Source organism: Puma concolor, chromosome F2 (genome assembly GCF_028749965.1).
Source record: "Puma concolor isolate L17-30 chromosome F2, mPumCon1.1.hap2, whole genome shotgun sequence".
NCBI lineage: Eukaryota > Metazoa > Chordata > Mammalia > Carnivora > Felidae > Puma > Puma concolor.
The window spans coordinates 77,005,647-77,017,611 of NC_141684.1; the positions used below are offsets into that span (position 1 = coordinate 77,005,647).

General features: G+C 36.4%; 1 protein-coding gene across 1 annotated transcript in view; it reads right to left on the reverse strand.

The window, feature by feature from the left end:
• LOC147572125 (uncharacterized) overlaps positions 1 to 2,788 on the reverse strand; it is a 58,103-nt gene extending 55,315 nt beyond the window's left edge. Inside the window, exon 1 of the mRNA XM_086695924.1 lies at positions 2,525 to 2,788. Within this exon, the coding sequence (XP_086552050.1) occupies positions 2,525 to 2,711 (187 nt within the window). The 5' untranslated portion in view covers positions 2,712 to 2,788. The remainder of the gene's footprint in view (positions 1 to 2,524) is intronic.
• Between the last annotated feature and the right edge of the window lie 9,177 nt (positions 2,789 to 11,965).

An 11,965-nucleotide genomic window follows, 5' to 3' on the forward strand; every position in this document is an offset into this window, starting at 1 on the left:
ATTTCAAAGATCTTCCCACGCTGTGTCGTGCTTTTAGGCCCAGTATTGCCAATAAATGGTTTAGCAGCTCTCAGAGAAATGAGCATCTAACTCTCTGCATATGGGAATAGCTAAATTTACAATCAGCTTGATGACTAAACAAAAGTTATTGTCTCATGGTGATAAAAACAACATTGTTTTGTAGAGTGAAAAGTATAAGCAAACTTATCTCAAGAGACAAGTTCTTAAAATATTTTCCTGAAAAGATGTCCATGGGTCAGCACTGTTCATCACAACACTTTCCAGGCATGTGCAAACTGATTCATGAGTGTGAATTTATAGGATACTGAGCATAACATCAGGAAATAGTGCTGCAAGTAATTATCACACCTAAAAGACCTCCTGTTGCAAAAATGTCAGTTATGCCAAGGAAAATTACTCATACTATCCTGTACCTCCCTTGTTGAGGACTGCTCATTCCACTTTATATATTAAAGGACGAGCATATTAAGATGCTAGAAATGCTTCGGGGTAAAAAGTTTCTCTTTTTCATATCTACCAGTTAGTGTGGTCTACACAGGAACCCACATATTTGACTATCGGGCAAGAACTCAGTTGGAGCTGTTGGAACATCAATTCTTTCTGTATGGCTGTCTGGGCTTTCTTGTAGCAGGAGGACTGGCTTCCAAGAGGAATTAATCCAAGAGATAAAGGTAGAAGATACAGATTTTGCAAGTTACAGTGTTGCCCCATCTGCACTGTATTAGTCAAAATGTGTAGAAAGGCTTGATCCAGTAAAGGGTAAGTAAGGAAATGAATTCCACTTCTTGATGTGGAAGTGGCAAGGTCCCTTTACAGATTAGGTTGTATGATGAGTGTGAGAAGACAATCCTCCCTACATCTGTCGTTCTCCTGCAGAGGCCGGCCCTCTGAATAAAGACACTTACAAAATGTTTATATAAGGAAACAATCTGTCATAATAAAGCTTCGAGATCTCTCCCCCTCCACTTCCTTTCCCTTACCTCTCTTCTCCTCTTCTCTCATCTCTCTCCCTCCCTCTCTTCCTTTCCTTCTTTCTCTCTCTCTCTCTCTCTCTCTCTCTCTCTCTCTCTGCCCCAGGAGAATAAAAAGGTAAAGGCCTTTCCTTCCCTTCCCTGGAGAAGATTTGTTTATATTCCAGAATGAAAAAAGGTGTTGTCTGTCTCCTTTCTCTCTGTCTCTGTCTCTCTTGCTCTTTTTCTGAAAGGAAGGATGGGCAACCCTATATAAGACCAGAGTTTCCTGACTTGGGGATTTCTCCCCTTTAATGCACCCACCCACATATGCAGGTTCCGTCAAGCCTTCACCTCAAATGCTGTGGGATTCAGACTTGGGGAACCAACCAAGATGTTGCTCTGGCTGCTGCACTTGCTGTGGGAAATGAATGGTCTTGGTCTTTGACTGTGCTCTCATGTTTTCTGAAAATGGGGCAAAACTTAGATCCTTCACAGTTTCTGATTTAACAATAGCAGATACTTTTGCGACCACATTTGGAAACACAATATACTATATTCAATAAGGAAAAAACCACCAGCCCCAGGGTCCTGAATATAAAGGGTCACTTTGAATGATCTAAGTAGGTAAATCATTCCAAATGGGAACCAACAGGTAAAGAAAATGTCTAAGGGATAGATTAATTTTGGAAAGGGAAGCTACTAGGAAGTATTCTTAGCCTTCCACGTATTTTCATAGAGGAGAAAACTGGATGATTCCTTGGGATCTCTAATATAAGGTAGAGGAGGTTACATTTTGAGGAAAAATCTCCAGCACATCTTAGAGGTTATTAAACAACATGGTTTCTAACAAAGTACAGCAAAGTCATATTCATAGATGCAGCTGGAAAATTTTGCTTCAATACTAAATTTGTTTCAAAAAGAGTTAGAGGTTTGGGTTCATAGTCAAAGATCTAACATTATCAGTTTGCCCCTTCTTCATTAGTTCTTATGGTCAGGGCATCACTAAATGTCAAATCTAGACTTTCTTTGCCTAGTTTTTCATCTGTATCTTTATGATGGCACTAGCTACCAAGAAAAAAGAAAAACCAAATCATTATTAGAATCGTATGTGTTTGTCCTCATTTTTAGGTTGTGACCCTCTGGAATTCAGAATACTGTCTTAGTTATTTCTGTGGCCCTCAAATTATTTAACATAGTGTTTTGAACAGAACAGTCACTCAATATTTAGTAGAACCAACCTAATTCCTTAATGGCCATACCATTCAAAAGCTTAATTTTGTGAACAATTAGTGTTAATTGCCTACATTTGATTCTTCAATTAATAGCAAATATAAGTTTTCTCATGATGTACTGTTCTGCAAAATGACATCATCTGCCCGGATTTAAAGCGTGTCACTAGTGATTATTTGTATTAGTGTAAGTCGTGAATTGTTTAAATGGCCTAATACTGGTGTAAAGCCATGTGAAAAGAAGCAAAACCATAAATTAAACTGCCTTCCTCTAGTTCCCAAAACTGCCACAGCACCAGCTGCTTTGCCAAATGACTTTACCGTATTTGTCTGTCTTCTCTCCAAGTGCATCAACTGTGCCATCTGGATGCAGACGGACAAACCCTCCAGTGAGCTTGTTGTAGAATTGAAGAGTATTTCCTTTCACAAACTTCCATCTTTCTGCAGCCCACTTAATATGAAAACAAAACAAAACAAAAACACCAGCATGAGAAGACAAAGAGAACATTATACACTGGTTTTTTTTAACACATCAAATAGCAATTTGGACACTATTGATACCAAATAATTTAAGGCCAAAAGTAAAATCTTACTGTTTCTTTTCTACTAAGTTCTAGCTTCTGCCCTGAAGGTATAAAGGAAAGAGAAAATCATTAATTTCAGCAGAGTCATGCTTTCCTCAGTCATCGTAAGAGAACCTTCCCAGAAATGTGCATATAAGACACTCACGCCCAAAAATGATACTGTTATCCCTGGCATACAGTTCTCTGGCAATTTTACCATCATCTTCCCCTTGATCCAGCCATCTATGGAAAGAAAAATATATCAGGAATATTGTGGCTTTACACTTACACTGAGCACTGGCAATTATGGAACCAAGTCAGAAATAACGGGTAACAGGAACCGGAAAAAGTCATAGGTATCTTGTTGGCACATGCAGAGCAGAAAATGGAAAAGGAAATGCATGAAGTGACTAAGAAAGTGCAAGGGAGGGAGGAGAGGCTGCCATCAGATTATGGGAGAGGTACCTGCTTTCCCTAACCCACAGGTCAGTCAGTCAGTTAGCTGGTCAAGGTCACAGATCTTACAACCCCTGCACCAGTTATTAAATTCCTGGTTTTAAGCCATCAACTACATTTCAAACTACAGTCAGTTATTTCATAAACGCCTATTATTGGTTCCATAGGGAAAGAGGCAGGAGAGTGCTGAAAGAAAGAGCAAATCTATCACCACTTTGCAAGAATAACCCAAAAATCAAGGCCTAGTGACAGTAAGTCAGCAAAGCCATCATTGTATAAAATGCCACGTGCAACATCTATTTTGTACATTTATTATAACCGAGCTTAATTTGTGACCTAGTCCACAGGGGATCAGTTTTCTTGCCAGGGACTTTCATTCTCATATGAGAAATCATATTTTTTTAAATCTTTCCAGGTAAACCAAGGAAGATTTAATCATATTTTTTAAATCTACCTTAATTTACTGAGAAAGATTTAAATTTACATCAAGAATGATGATAAACATATTGTATATCTTTATAAATAGAAGCAGATGCCCCTAAAATTAATCTTCAAAAAAGTTACCCAGCAAAGCATTAGTGACCAGGAATAAGTGGATAAGCTATCCATTGCTCCAAAATACATGAACTTGGAACTAATATGAAATGAATCTGATGAATGTAAAAGCAAACCTACACACCTGTGACAGAAGAAGGCATATTCGCGGTCTGTTGTGGGATCCTTGATTACAACATCATCAAGAAACCAGCCATTTCCTAAACACAGATTAAAAGAAAGAAAAGTGTAAATATGTATGGCCTAGGTATTACTTGAAGTTTTGGAAAGATGTCCTGGCTTCCAAATATATGTGAAGGCTTTATGTACTGTAAAGCTTTAATACTTCAAATAAAGCAAAATATAAGAAAAGCTATAAGAAGCATTTAAAAATATTTCTTATACATGTAACAAAAGCACAACATGTTTTTAGGTTTCATGTTTTATGATATCTACCTCAATACTATTTTCCAAGAAGTTTGAAAACAGACCAATTCAACAATTTCTCTTGATTTCATAAACTGTATTTATATCCCTGGATCTAAGATCTTCCAAAAAATTATACCTAATGAGCTAGCAATACTTTGTATTTCTAAAACATACACATAAAGTTAATTAAAGTTCAAATTTGAATCAAGTATATATTTTGCTAATCCAGAAAATGAACTTTTAGATACTCTGTTGAAGCACACAGACTGAGCCGGTATACATGAAGACAGTCATTTCCTTTTAAATATTTGATTTTATATTAATTTGAAAACTGGAGTTAGTTAAGATATAATTTAATTTTACTTATAGATAAAATGGAATATTTTAACCAGTCACAGTAGTTTCCTCTATACAAAAGAGTCAGCTCAAAATCTATACTCTTCTAATCAAATATCCTTGAGTTTATGAGTTAATAACTAATAACTAGAGGATGAAACTTTTTTTTAGTGTGTTTATTTTTGAGAAAGACAGAGACAGAGACAGAGCGTGAGCAGAGGAGGGGCAGAGCGAGAGGGAGACACAGAATCCGAAGCAGGCTCCAGGCTCTGAGCTGTCAGCACAGAGCCTGATGTGGGGATTGAACTCACAGAGTTGTGGGATCACGACCGGAGTCAAAGTCGGACACCTAACCAAGTTGAGCCACCAAATGCCCCTAGGATGAAACTCTTTTAACAAAGCATTCAAGGGCCTTCATTGCCTGGCTTCTGCTTACTCTTTAACTTCATCCCATATTATATACTCCCATCATGGAACCATGCCAAATTGCTCATAGTTCCCAGATCAGCATGCATCAAAACCACCAGGAGGGATTAGAAAAACACAGATTGCTGGGCCTCACACCAAGTTTCTGATGCAGTAGCCCTGCGATTAGCAACCTAAGGTGACTAACTGCCCCAGTCTGCCCTGGAAAGAGGGGTTTCCCAGGATGTTCCTATACTGGGAAACAGTGTTTCCACTAAACATTAAACAGTGTTTAGTTTCAGTGCTAAAACCAGGAGAATCCCAGGCAAACCAGAATTATTGGTCATCACATAAAAGAAACCAAGAATGGAATTCTTAATGAGATCCCAGGCAATGCTGATGATCCAGGAACCACTTTGAAAACCACTGCCATAGATAATGGATATTCATAATTTACACATGGTGCTCCATCACCCATGCCATTGCGTAGGCCTAAAATGCCATCCCCAAAATGCTTTATTTCACTTTTTTATTTAAAAAAATAGAATTACTTGTCTCCCTTAAGGAAAATTAAAATGGTACCAGAATTCTGAAATGGGTTTTAAGAGCTACTGAGGAGTCTCTAAAGAAAACTCTTGGAGATGACAAGGTACTGATTTTTAAAATACTTTGTAAGTTAATAGGTTTAATTAATAATCAGTATAAATATATTTTTTAATGTTGGTTTATTTTTGAGAGAATAAGAGAGAGCATGAGTTGAGGACAGACAGAGAGAGAGAGGGAGACACAGAATTGGAAGCAGGCTCCAGGCTCCAGGCTCCGAGCTGTCAGCACACAGCCCAACGCAAGGCTTGAACCCACAAACTATGAGATCATGACCTGAGCCAAAGTCAGACACTTAACCGACTAAGCCACCCAGATACCCCAATTAGTAATTAGTTTAAAAGTACCTATATAAAAACATATTATCTCCAAGAACAGTCAGGTGGAGGCAAGATCAGCTGAAAGACAATGTAAACGTGAAATAAATATCACTGTAATTCACTGAAATTTAGGAGTGGTTTTCTATACACCATACACTAGACTTGTGGGTTAATTAAAATTTTACAAAATTACATAAGAAAAAAAGGTTAAACTTCAAATATTATATTTCTTTGTATAACACTAAAGATTTACTTTTTGGCCATTTTTTCCAAGTTCTTTATATGATGAGTGTTTTTTTAGTGTATCCTTTTGGAAATAATGTTATGAGACTCCAAGTGCTATTTAATCTTCTTTTTAGCAGGCTGCACCCTCCACCCCCATTGATGTGCAGCATAAGCTTTACGTGTGTGCACACATTCAACTTCTGACCCAACAGGTCTAAGTGGGCACTGACTCACTGCAGACACCTAGGTAAACGCTGACTTCCTCCTCCCACCCACTGATACCTTCCCCATAAAAGTAAGGCATTTGCTGTGTCACTGACTCTGAGGACAGTAATATCCCTGGTGTGACCCTCTGTTTCCGTAGAGAGGGGAAGCATGAGGCTCAGTCACACCCTTTGCTGCTGCAGAGTAAGGACAGAAGCTCACAAAAAGGAAGGAGAGGCCGAAGAGCACCAACTAGGGCCAACTCCACCACCCTGCTCTGCCTTGTTGGTGTGGACAGGAGTATAAGCTTAGGTCACTGGGCCTCACTGATGACTAGGGCACAGGGGGAGCAGAATGTCATCCACTCCATATTGTCCTACCTCATTCCACCTCCTGATGCTAGGTAGGGATGGACACTCAGACACGACGAGAATTCACTGACACCAGGGGTGGGAGACAGTGGAGTGCTGACTAGCCCCAGCTTGCACTGCTTTCTCCTATTTGCAAAGGACAGGGCTGTCTATGGATAAAATTCCAAACAATCTACAAATAATAATAATAATAATGAATGATAATAATAATAATAAATCCCAGAAGTAAAAAGTGAGTTGAGTGACATCCTGGATACAAGACAAATCACCACACAAAAATAAATTGCATTTCTGTATACTAACAATGAACAAATGGAAACTGAAATTCAGACACGATGCCACTTAAAATCACTGTAGAGATTAAATATTTAGGATAAACTTAACAAAACATGTACAGAATTTGTATGCTGAAAATTTTTATTTTATTTATTTTTTTTTTCAACGTTTATTTTTGGGAGAGAGACAGAGCATGAACGGGGGAGGGGCAGAGAGAGAGGGAGACACAGAATCAGAAACAGGCTCCAGGCTCTGAGCCATCAGCCCAGAGCCTGACGCGGAGCTCGAACTCACGGACAGGGAGATCGTGACCTGGCTGAAGTCGGACAATTAACCGACTGCGCCACCCAGGCGCCCCTGGAAAATTTTTAAATGCTGAGGAAAGAAATCAAAGAATGCTTAAACAAATGAAGAGATATACCCATACTACATTCATGGATTGGAAGTCCCAATATAGTGAAAGCATCAATTCTTGCCAAATTAATTTCTAGGTTTGATATAATTCCCTTCAAAACCCAAGCAAGTTTTCTTGTAGATATGGATAAACTTTTCTAAAACTTATATAGAAAAGGAAAGGTCTTAAAATAGCTAAAACAATCTTTAAAATATTAAAATAGGAGAAATTACTGTAACTGATGTTAAGGCCTATTAAATAGCTGTCAAGACAGTATGGTATTGGCAGGACAGACACACATATCAACAGAACAGAGAATCCAGAAATAATCCCACATAAACATGCCCAATTGCTTTATGACAAAGGTATAAAAACAATTCAGTGGAGGCAGGATAAATTTTAAACAAATTGTGTTGGAGTAACTGGACTTTCATAGCTAAAATAAATTAACTTCAACCTACATCTTACACTTTATACAAAATCGCAAAATAAATCATAGAATTAAAAATGAAATGTAAAACTATAAAGCTAGAAATAAATAAGGAAAAAAAAAGTTTGTGTATAGGACTATTCAAAGAGTTCTTCAACTTAACCCCCAATTATAATCCATAAAAAAAAAGAATAAACTGGGCCTTATCAAGACTAAAAATTTGTTCTGCAAATGGCCTTATAAGAAGGTGGAGTGACAAGCTACAAACTGAGAAAAAATATTTGCAAACCATAAATCCAAAGGACCAGTATCTACAATATATATACAAAAAAAAAAAACTTTTAAATTTTAACACTAAAAAAAAATCCATTACAAAATAGATAAACAACATAAAGACATTTCACCAAAGAGGATATAAGCACATAAAAATATGCTCAACATTATCTTTATAAAAATACAAATTAAAATGAAACTGGTAAGTCACTACACACCCATCAGAATGGCACAGGGGGAAAAAAAGGCAGCAAAAACACCCAATACCAACACGGATGCTGAGAAAATGGATCACACATATACTGCTGGTGTGAATATAGAATGGTATTGCCACTATGAAAGTTCGCCAATTTATTATTACACTAAACATGCAATTCCATATGACCCAATCAACTGCATTCTTGGGCACTGATCGCAGAGAAATGAAAAGTCATGTTCACATAAAAATCTGTACACATACACAGTCATGGCAATTTTATTCATCACAGCTCCAAACTGGAAGCAACCTAGATGTTCTTCAATGGGCGAATGGTTAAACTGAGGGAAAGCTGTTCCATGGAACACTACTCAGCAATAAAAAGGAACAAACTGCTGACACATAACATACACCTCGAATGAATCTCTAGGAAACTATACAGAGTAAAAGAGCCAATCCCAACAGAATGCATAACACATGATTTCATTACTATAACTGTCTTGAAATGAGAAATTATAGGTATGTGGCACAGATTAGTGGTTGCTGAGGGTTAAGAATGGGAAATGTAAGGAAGAAACTGAGGAAGACAAGTGGATGTGGCTACAAAAATGAGACATGACAGGTCATTGTAGTGATAGCACTCTTCTTTGTCTTGACTGTATAAATACCAATATGCTAATAACGATGGTGTAGTATACCTTTGCAAGATGTTACCACTGAGGAGAACCGGGTAAAGGACACAGAGAATCTCTCTGTATTATTTTGTATAACTACATGTCAATCTATAATTATCTCAAAATAAAAAATTTAAATCATCCCCATCTCTCCCCAACTCTCTTATTTCTTCACTTGTGATGCTCCACTTGGTTTTGGAGTAAACAATGAGGTATCCCCTCACACCAGTTAGAATGGCTAAAATCAAAATAACAAGAAAAAACAAGTGTTGCCAAGGATGTGGAGAAAAACGAACCCTCGTGCACTGTTGGTGAGAATGTAAACTGGTGCAGCCACTATGGAAAACAGTGCAGAAGTTCCTCAAAAAGTTAAAAATAGAAATACCATACAATGTAATAATTCCACTACTAGATATTTACACAAAGAATATTAAAACATCAATTTGAAAAGATATATGCACCCCTATTGTTCACAGCACTATTTACAATAGCCAAGATATGGAACTAACCTAAGTGTATATCAATACACAAATGGATAAGGAAAATGTGGTATGTATATGTACACACACACACACACACACACACACACACACACACACACACACAGGAATATTATACAGCCATAAAAAAGGACAAGATTGTGCCATTTGAGACAACATGAATGGATCTAGAGAGTATTATGCTAAGTGAAATAAGTCAGACTGACAAAGACAAACACTGTATTATTCTACTCATAAGTGGAATTCAAAAAATGAATAAAACAAAAAGCAGAATCAGACCTATATGTACAGAAAACAAACTGGTCATTACCAGAAGGAGTGTATTGGGCTAAATGGGTGAAGAAGAGAGGAGGTAACAGGCTTCCAGTTATGGAACGAATATGTCACAGGAATAAAAGACACAGTATAAGGAATATAGTCAATGATAGTGATATAATGGGATAGATATGGTAGTTTTGCTTGTGGTGAACATAGTATAATCTATAACTTGTCAAATCACCATGTTGTATACCTGAAACTAATATAACACTGTGTCAATTATACTAAAAAAATGTTTTAATTAAAAATGTAGTTTATAATTAACTTTTTTAACTTTGTTTTCTGAATAATAAAAATTTATTTTGAGTCATTTTGAATTGCTTTTTTAATAACCATTGCTCATTTTTCTAGTGACATTCACGAAACTGCCTAGTAACACTCACTAAAGTATATTTAAAAATTATCCTCAGGGGCGCCTGGGTGGCGCAGTCGGTTAAGCGTCCGACTTCAGCCAGGTCACGATCTCGCGGTCCGTGAGTTCGAGCCCCGCGTCAGGCTCTGGGCTGATGGCTCAGAGCCTGGAGCCTGTTTCTGATTCTGTGTCTCCCTCTCTCTCTGCCCCTCACCCATTCATGCTCTGTCTCTCTCTGTCCCAAAAATAAATAAAAAACGTTGAAAAAAAAATTAAAAAAAAAATTATCCTCATGCATTTTAATGTGAGAGTCTTCCTTGTTAATCTATTTCAAAATGCTACAGTCTATTAAATACTTTAAATTTTTCCAAGTTAGTAACATTGTAATTTTAACAGATTTATTGAGAAATAATTTACATACATAACGTTCACCTGTTTAAATGAGTTCTGAGGTTGTGTGGTTGGTAATATATCTATAGTTGTCATATCATAACCCAAATTCAGTGCCATTTCATCAACCCCAAAGGAAAGTCTGTACCTATTCACTACCACTACCAACCATCCATCCCCTCCCCTCTGCTAGACTTAGGCAACCACTAATCTACTTCCTCATTTTGAGAAGATCTGCCCATTGTGAAGATTTCACACAAACGGAATCATGTAATATGTGGCCTTTTGTGACTAGCTTATTTCAGATAGAAATAGAAAAAGGACGTCAGCTATCTAATGATTTACTTTAGGTTAATTGTACTACCTGAGTCTGTGATGTCTCTTAATCAAAATCAGTAGGTGTATCTGTATTATTATCCCCATCTCTCCCCAACTCACTTATTTCCTCATTTGATTTTGGAGTAAACCATAGTCTTTCTATAAGACACCATTGCAGCAGATTCTCTCCATTGTAGTCTTAGATCTTATGTAAAATGAATCTCACAGCAGATTGTTTTTGCTAACCAAATGGACAGACCTGGTGCACTTTGGCTCATCAAACAAAATTCTCAACTCCTTCTACAGCCAACGCACCAGAGACACAGCTAGGACCTAAACTAAATATACGGAAGCACGAAACCTTCACCTCCCTCACCAATCAATCAATCAATAAATAAATAAATAAATAAATAAATAAAATTAAAAAATAAATAAATAAATAAATAAATAAATAAATAAATAAATATAAACTTCTAAAACAAAACAAAAACAAAAACACCCCACACATAATGCTACTGCAGTATCAACACCAAGAAATGGATTACAAAACTAGCTGAGATCAATCACTGGTAACTAATCTGTAAAGAACAAATAGGTTCACTTAATCTGAAACAGGACCTATAAATCACACTTTCTTGGCTAGAACTTCTATTACCTCTCTATATGGTTTTCAGACAAGGCAAGTCTAATAAGTCAGATGGGAATATACTGTTTATTGTTGATGCTAATTATTACATATAAATATTACATATATATTAAATATATATATGTTTAATATATATAATTATATATATAATTATATATATTGCTGCCACCTGTAGGCAATAATTTTGCCTTCTCCTTTCTGAAATTATAATTGTTTTAGAAAACATATTATAATGCTTTCCAAGAATGCCTATATTCATAATGAGGACATCTTTGTTGTTCCACTTCATTGAATTCCATTGTTTATTAAGTAATTGTCTTGAGTTACATTATTTTAAAATATTTTTTCTCTTCCAAATTTTCAAAGAACTTTTAATAATAGTATTATTGGGCTGTTAACAATTTTTCTACTTTACCCTTCTGAAGTGATGTTATTTAATTAATAGATTTTCTAATGAACTATCTTTCAAATTTTGGGCATGAACCCTATTTAGTTGTTATGTATTATTCCTTTATTATACTTCTTGATTCATTTTGTACACATTTAACT